General features: G+C 43.9%; 1 protein-coding gene across 1 annotated transcript in view; it reads left to right on the top strand.

Annotated features, from left to right (window-relative positions):
- LOC140293071 (fibronectin type III domain-containing protein 5b-like) overlaps positions 1 to 12,961 on the top strand; it is a 30,926-nt gene extending 17,965 nt beyond the window's left edge. Inside the window, exons 2-7 of the mRNA XM_072379509.1 lie at positions 253 to 368; positions 7,913 to 8,014; positions 10,280 to 10,382; positions 11,424 to 11,513; positions 11,609 to 11,772; positions 12,255 to 12,961. Of these exons, the coding sequence (XP_072235610.1) occupies positions 253 to 368; positions 7,913 to 8,014; positions 10,280 to 10,382; positions 11,424 to 11,513; positions 11,609 to 11,772; positions 12,255 to 12,296 (617 nt within the window). The 3' untranslated portion in view covers positions 12,297 to 12,961. The remainder of the gene's footprint in view (positions 1 to 252; positions 369 to 7,912; positions 8,015 to 10,279; positions 10,383 to 11,423; positions 11,514 to 11,608; positions 11,773 to 12,254) is intronic.
- The last annotated feature ends 5,561 nt before the right edge of the window (positions 12,962 to 18,522 follow it).

Consider the following 18,522-nt stretch of genomic DNA (forward strand, 5'->3'; position numbering starts at 1 on the left):
AGATCCAACCAAAAACCAGCAGTAGTGGGATGTTTTTTGAAGATGACGGAGTTGATCGGGGCTTTTAGCTGTGTGACAGAGATTTTGATAATGATTTAAAGACCAGTTAGGTCACGGGTGCGTCCGAACGCTTCTGTCTGTCGCTGATTCTGACCGAATGGGTCGTTTTCCTGTAAAAAACAGAAGCTCCTCGATCGCAAGGAGCTCTGGCGACCGTCCGTCCAACAGATGTGTGTGTTTATGTGTCAACAGCTGTGCCAGCAGCCCCCGTGAACGTGTCGGTGACCCAGTTGAGGGCGCACTCGGCCATGGTGACCTGGAACGTCCCGCAGGGCGATACTGTCATTGGTTACGCCATCTCTCAGCAGGTACAGTACCTCAGCTCTTTATCATCTCTGTGTGTGTGTGTGCAACACACTGGGGTCTGCCTGTCCCGATCCCACCCAGTCTCCTCTCATTCAGTTGATGGCCAATTAATTTTACAGCAATCCCAACTCTGACTCGAATACCCTGGAAACTTGGAGCGCTGCCATGCTGAGGGCAAGAAAACAGCTTTTCCAAAGATGAATAATGGATTTCTTTTTGATCGTCTCAGTCTCCCGAGGAGTGGATTATTCTTCGTTTTGTCCTCTCACTGTTATCTGCAGCGCTTTTTAAAACGCTGTGTCATTCACGAGGCCAGCAGGCAGCCGGGATTTTGCTAAGAAAACATTTGGGAGTCGGATTGAGGAGTTTGGAAGCGTCTCGGGGGAACCTGCTCATGCACATTTAGATTGTAGAAAGGCTTGGTAATGTCAAGGCTGGCTGCTGTTGATGTAGCTACTGTAAGGAATCATTAAGAATGAAACAAAAAAAGAAAATCTCCCAATTAAACTGTGCAGCCAAATGTAGATCCAGAACTTTTCAAGTATCCAATTATCCCTACAAAACTTCAATGTAATTCTTAGGAAGTGGGGACAGTGTGCCAAGCCAGTGGTATACAGTCCTGCAGGACTCAACAAATAAAATTTAACTAGTGCTGTGAGTGAAATTTCAACTCTTTAAGCTTTAAACTCCTGTTGGGATGTCTTATGTACTCAAAAACAGAGTTTTAACAAATTTGAAATTGACTTCAAATGTATTTGAACACAAAAACTATGCGCTTCAGCCACCTCATTCAGGTGGTAAGCTAGCAAATGAAGTTTACTAGCTTGCTGTGTTGGCTACTTTACCATTTATGTTGAAAAATCCTAAATACTTCCAAATACAGCTTCTCCTAATATTTGACCACATGAATGTCTTGAATTTCTTCGTACGGCGTTGTTTGCTAGTTTCCATTTTCGTAGCATTTTAACACACATGTTAGCTTGTTTTATTGAGAAGTCGCCAGTACCCGCTGGCGCTAGAGCACCCCCTGCTGGAGCTGAATGAAAACTACTTCTGATAATCTCATCCATCTTTCATTGTGTTGCTTTTATGTGAACATGTAAGATATTTATCATCTAGTTTCAGCTGAATGTTTCTGTTTCAGAGCATTTTGCCGTCTTGTACCTGTGCCATGACTGAAGCTAATGTTCTCCATGCAGTTGGAAATTTGAACTCTCTTCAAATATTGACTTAAGTCGGGGCTCATTGTTGGCCTCTTAAATGAGTCCAGTTTTTCTTTTTCAGCCCTAAAAAAGGAAACATTTTCCTTAGGTTGATGTCCCTCTAAAATACCAAAAACCTTCATATAAAGGGGAGATATTATGGGAAATTCACTGCTTTCTGCCAGAGCCAATGTTTGATTGTCTGAAGTCATTACCAACTCAAAAACTCAGGATAAAACGCAACCTTGGCATTTTGGTTTGGGCCCCATTTATCTGAAAATGTCACATTCTGTGAGTCATTCAGATTTGCAGGACAGACTTAAATCCCTCTTTGTTTAATGGCAGAGAAATAAATCTGACTTCTTATGAGTGTTCTTTGATTTTCAGAAGTTAGCAATGCAGTTTTGTCATTTGTCAACACAGAACTACAACCTATGTTTGTTTCTCTCAGGTTATTTACATGATAAAGTATAATATCCAAGGGATATTCAGTACTACAGATCTCAGAAGAGCCCATCCCTACGGAGGAGAGGGGCGGACTGGACTCGAATGGGTCAAAATGATCCACTTGAACAGAGGTGTAACTCTCGAATATCTTTCAATAGGAAGGCTGTTCTTTTCCTTATGGGCTTCATTCCGTTGCCTTTAAACAAGTTGATGCCTCACGTTCCCAACCAGCTCTACTTTGGCTTCCTCTGTCTTCACACTATTGTTCCACAATCACTGTAGTTCATCTCCGATGGTTTTTGCTGACATTTGTTTCATGCTTTTCTTTCAATAGTGGCGTCCTTCTTGGCCTTCGCCTCACGAGCTCGACTTGGTTGTGTTTCTAAAGCGTCTAAAGGGCTTTAATTAGTTTGAAATAATTAAGCTACTCTGCAGTTATTCTGCAAAACTGCCGCCTTAAGTACAAGAGCTGCTCACATTGATTCTGCTGTGACGTTACCACATTTTCTTTGTCTCACATGTCCTGTTACCCCAGCTGCTAACTCAGCTCGGCTCATTTTAATCAGTTTTGGCAAAGGGAGAATGGAGACACTCGCTGAGCTGTCTCCATTAGTGGAAATGATTTGGCTCATCTCTACAGGAGGAGCGACCAAAGCTTTGGCAAAGCCGGACATCTCTTGTCTCTTTAAGACGCCTCGCGTTTGACTCAGAATCCATCAACCTTGTGGCATTTTCAAGAAAACACCAGGAGGTGATGTAAAACATCTAATGCCATAACCTCAAAGAGAGGTTCTGTAAAAACCTTAGACAAATATTAAAAGGGAGGGGGGCAGGTAGATGCAGTGGGTCTGATCATGTAAGCTCTGCTGTTAGTCATCTGTGTTGCTCTGGGTAAGAGGGAGCTTTGGCAAAAGGGCACATAAAAGGCTGCTCTATCAATCAAGCTCCCTTTTGTACTCTCGGAAGCCAATTTTTCTTTAAAACAAGCGACGGGTTGGTCCCGATTCTCTAATTAGATCCCACATTTAGGCTGCTTTGTGGGTTTATTTCCGACACCGCAACAAGCCGAGCCTTCTGTCTGTGAAAGAGAAGCAGGAAGAGTGAAAGCACCCTGACAAACCGTTGTGTTAGTCATCTGAAGTTGTGTCGGATTCCACAGCGCCGGCTGCTGAGAGAGTGGCACATCGGAAGTAACCCAGTTTAAAAATGTCTCTAAGACTCCCTGTGATCCTGATCACACACCCCAAACAATCAGAAGGTAGATGTTTACCAAGTAAACCAGTGCTGGAGGCCTTGTTGTGTTGTTCCTGAAGCTGCTGCTCTACAAAGGATGTCAGCCTGCGACGACAATGGAGGAGATTTGTTTATCTGCCGCTCCTCTAAAAATAGTTTCATCTCGTTCGACTCCGAGGTCACATTGTACCGAGCATGCGACCTCTGACTGTACGTACCTGCTGAACCACAAGGATCAAACCACAGCGAACGCACCCGGTTTAGTCATGTGGGTGGGAGGGAGCCATATTTAGATGTTCAGTTTGGTTTATTTCTTTGTGTCGTGCCAGGAAAGCGGGGAATAGGCGCAGTAGTTTATAGAGTGATGCAAATGTGAGACCAAAAAAAAGTCATTTGTACAATTTCAACGAGCTTCAAAGTCATTATTTAGTATGAGCACCTGGAGGAATATGAGGAATAGTTCTCCAGGCTTCTTGAAGGACATCTCAAAGCTCTTCTTTGGATGTTTGCTGCCTTTTGTTCCGTTCTCTGTCAGATGATCCCACACTGCTTCAATAATGTTGAGGTCCGGGCTCTGGAGAGGATTCATCCCTCCATAAGACCTGTTGTCACTTATTTTCAGTCCAGTTCTTGTGTTATTTGGCATATCTCAGTCTTTTCTCCCTGTTTCCCTTCCTTAAGAATGCCTTCTTTACAGCCACCCTTTATGGAGACCATCTCTGATGAGGCTTCAGTGAACAAAAGATGGACCAAATGAAGGTCCAGACGCATCTCTCAGCTCCCATTTCAGGTCTTTACTCGATCTTTTCCTATTTTTTTTTTAAGGACATCACTTTCAGATCCTGTCGGTCTGCTATAGAAAGTTTATTTTAGGCCAGTATTTCTTCTTTTGTCCTCCACTTTTTGTTTTCTCATAATCTTTGAAGGACCCACTGCATACTACGACGAGATATGCCGAGTTTTCAACTAACAGGTCCTTGTGACTCACCTTATTGGTGCAAAAATAGTGTTTTATGTCAAACTTGATCGTCTTTGGCATTTTATTTGTAGACGCGGCAAAAAGAAATTGGAAAAAATAATGCATCCTTGTGACAGGCAACTTGTAACAAAGTGCCTTCAGATACAATTTAAAATATGTTCTTTGCCAATTTGTGTTTGTATTATTTGAAATTCTGTGTAACAGCCATTAGACAATGTCCATCATAGTCATTTCTCTCCCTAAAAGAGAGTAAAGTTGAACTTTAATAAACCATAAAGCTTCTGTGAAGACTGTTACCTCATCACAGAATTAGCTGCTGCTGCCTTGACAGCTGCCTCCATCAGCGTTATTTTTTTTTCTCTTATGTTTGACATTCTTGCTGAATCACAGCTGAGTCACTGTTTGTGATTTATCACCTTTTTTAACTCCTGTGGGTGCGTTCCGTCGCTGCTGTTGGACAAGAAAAACATCCCTCGCTTGACCCGTCGCCTGCAGCGCTGCCAGGGGAGCAGAGGACGCCACTCCTGACTCGGATTCAGACATCTGGAGAGCTTCGAGCTTCCTGGCAGCCCTCCATTTGTTGACTGTTGCTCAGCTTTTAGTACCTCACAGACATATTTACAGGCGGGGAAACTGGAAGAAACAGATTGTGAAGATTAACTGTTTGCTTACCCAAGCTGTCCATAACTTCTTTATTTCAATGTCACATTAAACAAAGACGTTTTATTTTGTCCAAGCGCTACGTAAGCTAATCTAATTAGTGGGAAAGAACCTCACTCATATCACTGGAGAGCTTTAGTGCGACTGACTTTGTAATGATACACCATACCTCTCTGTTAGTTCCATACTTAAGAAAGACTGATGGTGATTATGAGGATTGTGCAGCTAATAACTGGACTTGATCCTCTGTGATGTGAAAGGCTTTGTTTGACCGTGATTTGAAACATTAGTCTGAATGGATGTCCCCCACAAATGGATCAGAACAGGATGGATATTTCGAGTTCACAGGCTATGAAACAGAATTGGAAATATGCAGAACATATGTGCAAACTACCTTGAGCGTGCCCGATTTCACCTGATCTTGGTAAAGCTAAGCTAGTTCGAAGGTCAGCGGTTCAGTCTCAAGGTTCCCCGATACACAAGTGTCCTTGGACGAGACACTTGGTGTGTGTTTGACAAAGAGAAAAGCTTTTAATAAGCTTAAAAATTATGTATATCGTGAATGTGGCCTCAAGCACTGGCTTTTCCAGGCTGTGAGAACTCTTTGCTGGGCTGGAGCAAAGAACCACTCCTTTTTGAGGAAGGGATTACGGAGATCACAACAAATTTTTTTTTTTTTAAAATACAGCACCTATATAGTCACATAATTAAAGAAACGATCAAAAACCGAACTTCGACCTGGATGTGCAATTTACACAGCAGTAGCAAAAGCCAGTTCCCCAAGTCTCATTATCAGCTGTCAGCATTTGTGAACGCTGTCCAGTGTGCCACAGAGCAGCATTCACAGTTGCAGTTTGCAGCTGAATTTATAAACGGCGTTTGCACGTTTATAAACGGCGTTTGCACATTTATAAACGGTGTTTGCACATTTATAAACAACGTTTGCACATTTATAAATGGCGTTTGCACGTTTATAAACCGTGTTTGCACATTTATAAACAGCATTTGCACATTTATAAACAGCATTTGCACGTTTATAAACGGCGTTTGCACGTTTATAAACTGTGTTTGCACATTTATAAACAGCATTTGCACATTCATAAACAGCGTTTGCCTGTTTATAAACAGCGTTTGCACGTTTATAAACGGTGTTTGCACGTTTATAAACGGCGTTTGCACATTTATAAACCGTGTTTGCACATTTATAAACAGCTTTTGCACATTTATAAACAGCTTTTGCACATTTATAAACAGCTTTTGCACATTCATAAACAGCGTTTGCTCGTTTATAAACAGGGTTTGCACATTTATAAACAGTGTTTGCACATTTATAAACGGTGTTTGCACGTTTATAAACCGCGTTTGCACGTTTATAAACCGCGTTTGCACGTTTATAAACCGCGTTTGCACATTTATAAACAGCATTTGCACATTCATAAACTGCGTTTGCGCGTTTATAAACAGCGTTTGCACGTTTATAAATGGCATTTGCACGTTTATAAACTGCGTTTGCATAATAAAAACAGCGTTTGCACATTTATAAACAGTGTTTGCATAATAAAAACAGTGTTCACACGCTTATAAACAGCGTTTACACACTTATAAACAGCGTTTGCACGTTAATAAACATCGTTTACACGTTTATAAACAGTGTTTGCATAATAAAAACCGTGTTTGCACGTTTATAAACAGCGTTTACACGTTTATAAACAGTGTTTGCACATTTATAAACGGCATCAGGTGTTCTGATATCACATGTTGCTGTTTATAGAACCCACTCAAAACAGCGTGAGTAATAACAGTTTGTAGTGACTTTCATAAATGCTGCTCAGTATTTGGAAACGCCGGTTTCTTGTTCACAAACACTGACTGATACTCGCAGCAGCATTTATAAACTGGACTCGTGATATTGGGGCCAAAAATACACTGGCAGTGCAGCAGAGTCGTGTGACGCTCACCAGGTCACTTTAGCAATCGTGACGGTATTGATACATTTCCAGTCAAAATTCTTTATATTGATAATCTTTTTGTTTTATTTTTTATTAATCAGTTGAAGAGGGTGTATTTTGGTCAGTAAGTTTTTAAGGCAGCAGAACAGCCTACATAGTTGAAAGGCTATTGTGTACAGAAAGCCGCAATTTTCTCCAACAATCCTCCATTTTCATACCTCTCAAGCATTTCAGCGTCGTTGTGCTTTTACAATTAGATTAGTTGTGTTATTATAGCATAAAGTGTGAAGTGATATGGAAATGTTGTCAGCCACATTCAGACACTCCTCAAAACTTCAATGTGGAGATGCACTGTTTGAACTCCTCACCCGAAGAGCAACGCTCTGCCAGGCAGTTTATTTAATTGATGACCAAACTGTGGGTTTTACAGCTCCGGTTATTACTCGAGCCCAGCAGCTAAAGTCTAAATTCTTTTGATGCCACACGAGGCAGTAAAAACACAGAAGAACTGCTACAGGAGACGAGGAGATGTTGGCTGCCTGCAGGCGGTGTGTGAAAGTAAACGATGAGCTTTTACTGATCTTTCTGTTGTGCATTTAGTTGCAAAGATAAACGCCGGTAACGTGGACGGGAAAAGTTCAACCGAGCTGCCGCACATTTCAGTCAGGAGCAGTCAGAGCTGAAGGAGTGTGAATACTGGTTGTCATTCATCTTATATATGATGTTGCAGCTCAATTTTTTGACACCTATGTTTGCAACTCTGTTAATATGTGCCTATGCGCCAAATATAAAGCATTTTTTTGTCAGTTTGCTCCTGTTTTCGACTCCGAGAGTGACTCTTGTTCATTAACTCAGCTGCATTTTGTGGGCAGGGTATCGCTGCCGGTTTCTCTCTCCTCTCTGTAATGATTGCCAGTGTCACCTGGCCTGCAGGCCTAATTTCCCTCCATGGAACTGGAGAGGTTGGAGCTGAATTTATATGAGGTTGAGGCAGCTTTTTAAAATGTGATCTTCTCCTTTTAACTTACGAAGTTAAGCTGTTTAACTTTGTTTTCCTCTCGGTGTCCCGTCCCCAGAGGCAGGACGGCCTGATGCAGCGCTCCATCCGAGAGGTGAACACGTCCAGCCACTGGTGCGTGCTGTGGGACCTGGACGAGGACACGCACTACAGCGTCCAGGTGAAACGCACGCTTAGTCCGTATTGGTTTGTTCTGTGGTGCATTCATCTCACCGTGGATTCATCATTGGACAAGCTTGATATCTAGCATCCCAAAGTCTGACCTGTAGCGATAATTTAGCAGCATTCGAACGTCTAACTGTGTGAAAACGCCGTAGATGTTGACTGATTTTTTCCATATTCTTCATAATGGAAACCGACGGAGACAAGTTTGGAGGTTAAACTTTTAAGCCACTCCCACTTTAGTCAACCCTTTCCCAGATTTAATGGATTGACTTTGTAATGGTGGTTGTTTCCTTTCCTTCAACTGTAATGAAGGACATGAGGACTCAGTCAGAATCATCCTGGTTCAGCTTAAATCTGTTTGTGTAAAACTACCCAAACAGATGCCTCTCATTTATTACCTTCAGGTAGTGACTATAAAGTCCTATAGCCAAGAAAAACATTGACAGAAACGTATGATAACTCTTTTATACTCTACCATAAACATCCGAGGCAGGACCCATTTACATTAATACGACCACTAGTTATTTTTATTTTATAGTTGGTTCTGGAGGCAGAGGCTTTAGCTACCAGTTTGCCGTTTAAAAGAGCTTTTTTCTCTTCTTTTTTTATTGTTTATGTATTTAATATGTTGTATATTTTTTATCTTTGCGTTTTAAATGCTGTTTGCTAAATGCTGCTTTTTTAAAATTCCTGCATTTGTTGGAATTTTTGTGTTGATATTTAATCATTTTGTAAATTGCTTTTATAATTGCTGATTCTTTAAAGCTTTTGTCCTTTTGTGTGTTTTTTTACTCTGGGGTGCACTTATTTTTTAATGAATATAAAGCTGGGTCGAGTTGCGCTGTTAACGTGTATTTAAAAAAAAATTGTTTTGTAATCCTTTTTAAATTAACTTTTATGTTTTAGATGGGTTTTTTTGGTCATTTTTGCATTTTTTTTGTTCTGTATGAGCTTCACTTCGGAGGAATTTTTTCAAACTTTTTTTTAACTTTTTGCAGTTGCGGCACCCCCCAGGGTCGTGTTTTCGCAAATTGAACGTAAGCTAATAGTTTGTTTTTAAACAGCAAAATCTCAACGTGTTGATGGCTTCGTGTTTTCAAAACGCTTGATTAGCTCCTTGTTATTTGTTTCACAAAAACATTTTCAAACTGAAAAAAAAAGTTGTTTCGACTAAAAAAAGACTAAAATCTGAAGAAATTTACGCTCTATGCAGCTGTTTTGGAAAAAAACTTAACTTTGCGCATCCCAGCGCCACCTTTGGGCTGCATCTCAGGTTTAGGGCGCCGAGCTCTGTGTGGCGTCAGAGTTTGTTGCTCTGTGTCTGCTGGTTTTAGTCGCACAAACCCAGTTAATGTGTCGAGGCGTGGCATTGGTCGACTTTAGCCAATCACCTCGTGTTATTCTGGGAGCGCTTTTCTGTTGTTTGTAATGCTGTAAACTTGAATTATTGAACAGCCCCGGGTCATTTATCAGTTAGAACACAATATGACGGAGCTAAAAGCCGACATGTCACTGAATAACTTCAGCTACTGATGACTGAACTTATTAGTTTCCACATGCTCCTCAGCAGATTGTAATGCTGCCGCCTGCAGCTGACTGAGGAGGAGAAAATGGCTAAAAAGTCTGGATGTGAAAAGTTTTATGAGCTGATAAGAGTGACTTTCACTTTCTGAACTAACTCAAATGAACCTGATCTGCGACTCTTCTCTGTTCGTTATTACTGCTAATAGTTTCAATCGAGCTGCGGCTCCATCATCATTAAACTTTGTCCATTATGGCTAAATCGAGCCGCACGGATTGTCCTTCAGCTGCAGGACTCTGCAGGAATGTGCCCGTCAGCAGGCCTGCAGAAGTGTCATTGAGCAAAGGGCTGAAACCTCACCAGGTTCAGGAGGAGGGGGGAGGGGATACGAACTCTGATCTCCCTCCAAAGAGCCAGAGGGTAAATAAGGAGAATGTCCCTGTGGAGTTTGGTTGTATTATCAAGGATGAGTGGGCAGATCGGAGTGTTTAAGTTGAACTCGAGGAGTTTCTCCTCTGAGATAAGTTGAGCCATAAACCTGAACTGCAGCTGTTAGACATGAGAAGTTCACCACCAGGTCATTTGACTGTCTCTGTGGAGCCTCGGAAACAGAAACCTGCCAAAGCATCCACTCATGAGCCCGTTTCTTACACAATAAAACCCAAAAGGGGTTCCGTCTGCCCTCTAACGGTCTTTTCTTTTCTTTTTTTTGTTGCTTTTAACGTTTTTGGGGCGCAGGTACAGTCCGTCGGGCCGCACGGTGACAGCCAGCCGAGCCGCGCCGTCCACTTCAGGACTCTGGAGAGGACCGACCATTATCCAGCCGGAGTCCTGGACCACCGTAAGTACCCGCAGAGGCGCTCGGGAGCAGGGAGAACCAGCTTCAGAAGGGCATAAACTGCAAACTGAACAGCAATTAGGTGATGCTTACGGTCGATTGTTCTTTGTTTGTGCAGTTTCTTTTTTAGCAACTGAGTCACGTTCAATGTGAGTAAAGGAACTGTTTAAAAGAGTGCAAAAAAGGTGTTTCCCATTCAAATAAGTGCACCCTCCTTCGATTCTAAGGTTCATGTTCCTCAGCAGCGTTGAAAACGAGTTAAACACGACATCAGCTATCATGTCATTTTTTTTAAACAAACAAAATAAAACAAATAAATGCAGCAGCAGAGTGTGAAGAAGTCCATCCAGCAGCGTGCAGCACCTTGATTCTTGTCTGTTTCGGGCATTCTGCTGGAGAATTGCTGCTGATTGTACAGATTGTAGAGCACGGCCGTGGTGGACTGCAAGGTGTCCGGGTCCTTTGGCTGCAAAACGAGCCCAAATCATCAGCCCTCCGCCTCCGTGCTCGACAGATTGCTCGGTCTGACCTCGGGGTGAACTTGTCGGGTGTCTTCCACTCGTTAACGATCGTTCTCGCTGTAGAACGGCGGACTCGAGATAGTTTGGAAATGGCCTCGTTATCTCAGTGTGGAAGTCGTGTGTTTTCTCCACGCATCTCTTCGGCTCGCTGGGCACCACATGTGGAGGCACACGTGGAGACTTTGTCCTGGTCCAGCTGTCACAGGTAACCTTCTGAAGCTGTCTGTGGACAGTTTTCCCCCCCCTTTTCTTCTGGTGGCGGGTCACCACCAGGACAGCACACCATTCTGTTCCCACTGCATTAGAACACCAGAATGCAGATCAATCCGCCACTGAAAGTAGTCCCTGTTAAATACACCTTTTACTCCAAGTTATTCCAGCTTTTTTCAAATAGGATTTGTAGATTGTATGAAAAACATCAGCAGCTTTATGACATGTTAATGTTTCCAAATGTCCGACACACACATATGATGAGAACATTGTTTGAAAAGTTGAACAGCGCTGACTGTGTTTTTGCCCACAGATGAGCCGGCGATGGAGGGTCTGGGCATGACTCCTCACCTGCAGACCGGAGAGCTGCTCATCATCACCACCGTGCTGCTGCTGTGGGCAGGTCAGCCTGCGTGAGTGTGTGTGTACGTGTGTGTTCATGTGCACGGCTGAGGGTCCTTCGTGCACGTGTTTAACGTCTCCTCTCTGCGCCACCAGCCGTCATCGCCCTCTTCTGCCGGCAGTATGACATCATCAAAGACAACGACTCCAACGTTGCCAAAGACAAGGCCAAGAGGCCGCTGGTCCGATCCTCCTCCTACTACAACGCCTCAGCCGGCAGCTCGCCAGTCTACCACAACGGAGCCGTGCACAGCAGCAGGGTGAGTAAACCCCACCCGTCTTCTTCTCTCCTTCTATAATGCATGATCATCGCTGGCTGCCAGAAATATTTTGTCCTCTGAGGAGCCTTTTCTAGTTGCATCAGATATCTCCTAGCAACTGCAGCTGCTGCCATCCTGTCTAAATTTAAACAAGCAGGCTGGAAACAAGGAACTGATGCTGGGCCTTAGTTCAAATACAAGCAGCTCTGTCTGGAAATGTGACAAGTGACCAGACTGCAGCGCCCCCAGTTGGCCAAAATCGATCGCACTGCTTTAAACGCCATTTTCTTCCTCGGCGTGCTTCAAGCTTCGCCGAAGGCGCAGAAAGCTCCACTTGAAATGGTCTTAACTTCCGCAGACTCCAGCAAGGAGTGCTGAGCTCAGAGCTTTAAATGTAGTCTCACGCTTTACTGATAAATCTGTCCCACGCCTCATGAAAGTGCCAATTCTGCTCACACTTGCCCCATCCTCTTGTTTTCCAGCTCCACCGAGCCTCCTCCTCCATCAGCATCATCAGAGTCTGAGCTCCGGAGCTGTTTGGGAGACTTTCTGCTCAAGTGGAGCTTCGGCAGGATTATCTCGACAAGTGGGGAGGGGAGGGGGGGCTTTAAAGACCTGCTGCTGTTGCTACGACTCTTAATTTATTGTAAAATATGAGCAAAGTCAGAAGCACTCCAGTGTGAGTCAGATTCATGTGAGAGCGAGGAGTGGGGGTGTGGAGTCGGTGGGTGACCGCTGCCCTCTAGTGGCGGAAGACGTCAGCGTTTTAACATGATGGAAGCGGCTGGAACAAGCTGGAACTACAGCCGAACTAACCTCCTGCTTTCTTCTGATGTCAAAGACTAACTGTGAATACTTTCCAGCATGTGAGTCCTGTCAGCCTCCAGTTCATTCACCTCCAGGAGGCTCGTGTCGCTGATTCTTTTCCTCTCACCGGTCGCACATCTTCACTCCTTCGTCTTTTGAAGCCCGGTTTCCGTGTGGTTTCCTCCTGTCGCGTCCGCTCAGCTCTCACGATCAATAAGTAGATGTTCAGCACCGACATCGTGGATCACGCCGACATGTACATAACGCCAAGGTGCTCGCGATGGACCTGAGCTGCAGCTCAGTGCAAGTATGCAAGTATTTGAATGTATGAGGCGACGGTGGGGAATGTTCACTGTAAAAAGTTTCAAACCGCTTTAATTAAATCAAGTCAAACTTTTATCATTAAGCTGTGCTCTTGCTTTACTTAAAAAAAAACAAAAAAAACCCCAAACTTTTTGATTGAAAACACCCGAAAGCAACAGCTCAACAAGTACGAATGAGTTGGGTTGGGATTAGTTTGGGGGAATTCATGTACTACATGCTCTCCCACGTCACTGCTGCCGATCGGCTGTATCAAATCCAGCATCTTATCCCAAAATGCCGTTTACAAGACGGTCGAGACGAGAGAAAACCCCCGTAAAGTGACCACCGATCCTCGCCGTATTTAGATGGCGGCAAACTAATGCTCTGCGGGCAGCGATTCCAACTAGACACTGAGAAGTTTCCCCTTTTATCAGCTGACCACTCGTAAGTACTGGGGCAAAGTAAAACAACTTTTAAGGTTCAAAATGTAAAGAAATGATCCCACTCAGACCTACAAATCTGCTGTTTTAACCCTGTGCCTGAAATGTGTTGGCTGGTAATTTGACAAATGTCTTTTGGACCATTATTTCAGTTCTGCAGGCTGTTTTCTTTTAGTTAAACTCGTACAACTGTCTCGAGAAATGTGTGTTCTGTGATGGATCTTCCTGCCTGTCGATCTCAGACTTTGCTGCACTTAGTTCACGGTTCATGGAGGCGAATTACTGACCACGTAGTTGTGCCTCCTCGTGTCTGTAGAGTGAAGTGAAGTGATGCGGTGCCTCAACACAGTCTCTCAGCAGTTATTCAAACTCTAACAAACCTGATCAGTTTATTTCGATTCGAGGACATAAATTCGCTTTATTCTTTTTTTCCCCTGTATTTTATTTATTTAAAGGGGAAAAAATCAATCTACCCGTCATACAAAGATGTTTTACGTTTGTTTTTTGTCTTGGATGTGAAATGTTGTCAGAATAGTTTTTCTCATACGTTTCCCACTTAAAAAAACACAAAGAATTTAGCCTTAGTAGGCTCGGTAGAACCAGATATACCCGTGAGTGCTGCCCACGCACATGAATCTGTTGGGATGAAGAAGAGGCCACGAAAACGCCACGAAAATGTCAAGTGACTGAAAAGCAAGTGTAACAGTGTGGTGCGAGGATAGAAACCAAAGTCGTGAACTCCGGGTACTCCGGCTTCCTTCCACTGCCCAAAAACATGCCTGTACGGTTAATTGGTGCCTGTAAACTGTCCTTAGGAGTGAGTGTGAGGGTGCATGGTTGTGTGTCTCTGTGTCTCCCTGTGATGGACTGGTGACCCGTCCAGGGTTACCCTGCCTCTCGCCCAATGACAGCTGGGATAGGCTCCAGCCCCCCCCCTCCACGACACTAAATCAAGCGGGTATAGAAAATGAATACATGTGTGTGTGTATGACATATGGTGAGAACTCTTATTTACTTTACTGCCAAAACTTAATTTGTGCCGTTAGCGAAGCCTCTGAAGACCCTTTTAAAGTGTCAGAAAATGCTCAAGCATCAACCCCCGTAATAAGACTTCACCAAATAACCTGTGCCGTCACGTGAAATATGAAACGGTCACAAAGCACTCGGCCTGTCGATCCCATCGTTTAGGTGTCCGTGTCCACATTTATTGTTCAAAGAGAGGAAAAAAAAAAGTATGGAAGGCTGAGATTTGACCAATTTGTCTTTAAAAGCGTGTTAAACTGTGATCGCTGCTGCTCTTTGGTGTTCTGGACAACAGATGGCGCCTGAACTCCATCAAATGTGGCTGTTCCTCTGGAGGCTGCCTGTGTTCATGTCTGAATCTCTGTGTGTATCTGAGGAAGAAGACATTTGGGGAAATCTGGGGACTTCGCGGCCGATTTTCTGTGAGAATCTTGTCGGTTTCGGGCTCAACCGGCACCATCAGAACCAGGGGCACCTAACTGAGGCGAGCCAAGTTGTGCTTATGTCTCCGGTTGCTTTGAATGCAGGCAGCTGCCACCGCTCACCCCACAGGAGCTGCGATTTGCGGCCTTCGAGGCTTCCTGGGTCAGACTTCACAGGAAGTGCTTCCACCTTAGGCGCTCCTCGACCTTTGGGGTGAAAAGTAAAATATGTTCCTGCCGTGTTGCGTCTTTGTTTTCGGCTTCCTTCTCCCCCGAACAAAAGGCAGAGGACCGAATCCTCGGCGAAGTAAAGGGCAGGTCGCCCTCGCCGACAGACTGAAATATCACAGCCTGCCCGGGGCTCGTCATCCTCCCTGATGCTGCTGGGAGGGAGTTTGCGACAAGTTGGGGGGGAGGAGGGAGACGAGGAGAGGATAGAGATCGATCAAGTGCTTTTGACTAAATCATTGACTGAGGGTAAATCCTCTTCTTTCATGTTGCACCGCCTCTGCCGTCCTTTGAGTCCTTTTCCTGCAGGTACTGAGGACTCGGTGTGAGTTAATGAGATTTTAATCTGTCGTCTATAACTTCCACCCTCCGCAGTGACATTTAAAGAAGTCATTAAGTTCTGGCTTTACGGGGCTCTTTGCTTCCCGACAGAAGGTTCTTTACAGTGGGTGTGGCGCACAGACATCCTTCTCGTAATTTATTTCATTTGATGCCATCAATAAGATTTAGTAGTGATCAAATTAACCACCCAGAACCTGGAACTGGTGTTCCTGTAAATCTTATTGGTGCCTCGCACTTCCTGTATGTCAGTCTAGTCTTTGGGTGTTTTTTTTTTGTTTTTTTTTAAAGGGGAACAACAAACATGATGGGTTTTTAAGAAAAACAACAGCAAGAGCAGAATTATGTCAGTACAACCCATGCCTCCGATCTCTGAATCATTGGCAGTGGGAGTTCAAAGGTCAAACTGCTCAAACAAGCTCTACCAAAAGGATAAACCTCATTTAGAGCTTCTCTTAGAGCCATTCTCAGTCTTCCCTTTGGAAGCTGGGCCTGGAAACGTAGAGAATTACTGAGGAATTGAGCCGACGTCTTCAGAACCTTTGCACAATCCTCTGACAGTCTGAGCTGTGATCTTTCTTTCTTGTTTTGGCTGTTGGCCCTCAGACAGCAGTAACTCATTGAGACAGCGGGCCTTTCACTCTTTACCTTGGACGTTGGTCCAGAGAGAATTCCTCACAGGGGTTTAAATTCCACCGAAGTCGCCAGCGGTCCTGCAACTTCCGAGGCTCCCTTTCTTCCGGGCTTTAACCATCGATCGATTCTTTCTTGCTGTGTCATTCCTCGTGCTCCGCTTCTGTCCGGGAACCAAAAATCCAGCCATCCTATAACAATCTGAGGTAGTTTCAGCGGTAGCACCGGTTCTAACCCATTCATGCCAGCAATTTCATCATGATTGATGTTGAGGTCCAAAATGCATCTGGTTCTGATTGGGAAATTAGATTTTTTTTTAACCTTGTTCAAATATTACTGTCGGTCAAAGAAAAACAACCCTTCAAACCACATTTCCGTCTTATAGGTGTTGGAATTCAATGAGATTCCAAGGGATTGGGTCCATGCCTCAGAGTGCTGGAACTTTCGAGACTCCACACACCTCAAAAGCTCAACCAGCAACTCTTCTCAGTCCTCCCTCTGCAGGTTGGCCTCTAAATTACTGATGTTCCTCAAGGACTGAACCCACAAACCCCCCCCCCCAGAAGGAGCCTTTTAACGCTTGAGCTATCAAATCCAACCAAAGTTCATGCAGTGGACCAGGGATCAAACCCAAAAAAAAAAAGGTTAATTCCGAAAGATTCAACACCCTTTTTAATGTAACAGGGAGGTTGTCAGATCTCTAAATTACCCAGCTGACCAGAACCTTGAACTCATTCAGCAACAGAACCTTAACTTCAAACAAAATTAGCTGAAGAACTTTTCGAAGAGTCTTTAAAACCTCAAATTCGAACAAATTACAATCAAGATGGCAGTAAACCAGTTTTCCAAAGACACAGAGCTGATTTTATGGCATCTTTCGCAACACTTTCACTCAGATCCAGTGATATTGAGCTGAATGACTCACTGTACAGTGTGAAGGGAAGCTTTGTTGCCTGGCAGCAGTACATCATGAGCACAATGGGAGGAGAGCAGAAACCCTAGTAGACTCTCCATAGAGACTGCCTAATTTTCACTGCGTAGGAGGAATCAGAAGTAGCTGCCATCACTAAACACACTGAAACCGCTTTCCTCTCCGAGATTTCTGGCCTTGCCAGTTGACAGAAACAAAGAGGCCTTGTTTTGGAAGGGGCGGAAAAAACGAGGAATTTTTTGCTTATTCCTTTTCTTGTTCGAGGAAGAATAACGAGTTGGGGGTTGATTGGCAGGTGTCCATTGAAATGCGGCTCAAAGAGCTTCCTGTGCACACGCTGACAGGTGACAAAGCCTGTGAATGACCCAAGTAAATGTCAGGACACCTTGCAGAATGGTGTTTTGTTCCACGGGAGGAGGTTCAAGAGTGGCCTAGAAAGGTCTGAACCATTATCCCCTCCCAATAAAATAGAGCTTTTCCACTTCTGGAGCCTCTAAAAATCCAAGATGGTACCCTGGAGAATAAAGGTAGTGGTTTTTAGTGCTTCTACGCACCAAAAACTAGCTGTTTTAATTACTTTTTCTTAATTAGTTAAATAGCAAAACAACACTAAATACCAATGTGTTAAATTAGCGAGCTCTGCCTGCGCGGTTTTCTTACCTGCCCTCTTCCATATCAATATTTGAACTTTTCTTCCTAGAAAGAGGTCGATGTGATTAATATCTGGAGCCATCAGTTAATTACCATCTTATTTACCATAATTATTGGCTGTAGAAATGAAGGCTGCGGCGGGGCTGTCTGGTCCCGGCGCTCTTACTCACTCCTCTAATTAAAACTCATCAAAACATCATTATTCGGTGACGAGTTGTTGGTGGAAACGCGGGAGAATGGTTGATAATTCCCACTTATGCATTTCTAATTACTGGTACTGCCACTTGAGCTTGTAGAACACAAGCACGCTAACGCTGTTAACGCATGCAAGGCAAGGTCAGATGGTGTCGGGGGGGGGTTAACGCGAAGCCTTAAACCCAAAATGCGCGCATGATGGCTTTAAATGCAAAAAAAATGTTCTTTCAGCCTTTTATTCGTGTATTTCAGTTTTGTAGACAAGTGAAGTATTTAGGCATTGTTTTTTTTGCAGACAGTAATCTGGTATTTTTTTAAAAAATGCAATATTTTTTACTAACTAAAGAGGAAGTCATATATGGCTCATATCACCTCTACGGACACCTTCCCATTTTTCTATTAGTGAGCCGGCAGATGCCTCGATGTGGCTGGCATCGGCATCCTAATCCTCCTGAGAGAAAAAGAGGTGCATTAGTGGTCATATGCCAACCAGATTTGTCCCATTATTCATGACAATTAATTGCTTCCCAGGCCTCGCAGCCTTTCCCAGGAAGACGTGTCCGCTGCAGATTGTAACATGAGCGCAGGACTTAAAGCTGTCACTCAAACCTCGTCCTGACCTTTCAGGAGAAAAGGCTGTTTTTCAGACAGTTTTCAGGGACTGAATGTATGCAGGTTGATGGATGTGTGTGTGTGATTACTTCTATCCTTGTGAGAACCGCACTCAGATCGGATATTTTAGCTTGGTGCAACTTGACTCCACGGCATATAATCAGAC

This window comes from Leuresthes tenuis, unplaced genomic scaffold (genome assembly GCF_036924035.1).
Source record: "Leuresthes tenuis unplaced genomic scaffold, fLeuTen1.0.hap1 SCAF_1, whole genome shotgun sequence".
Lineage (NCBI taxonomy): Eukaryota > Metazoa > Chordata > Actinopteri > Atheriniformes > Atherinopsidae > Leuresthes > Leuresthes tenuis.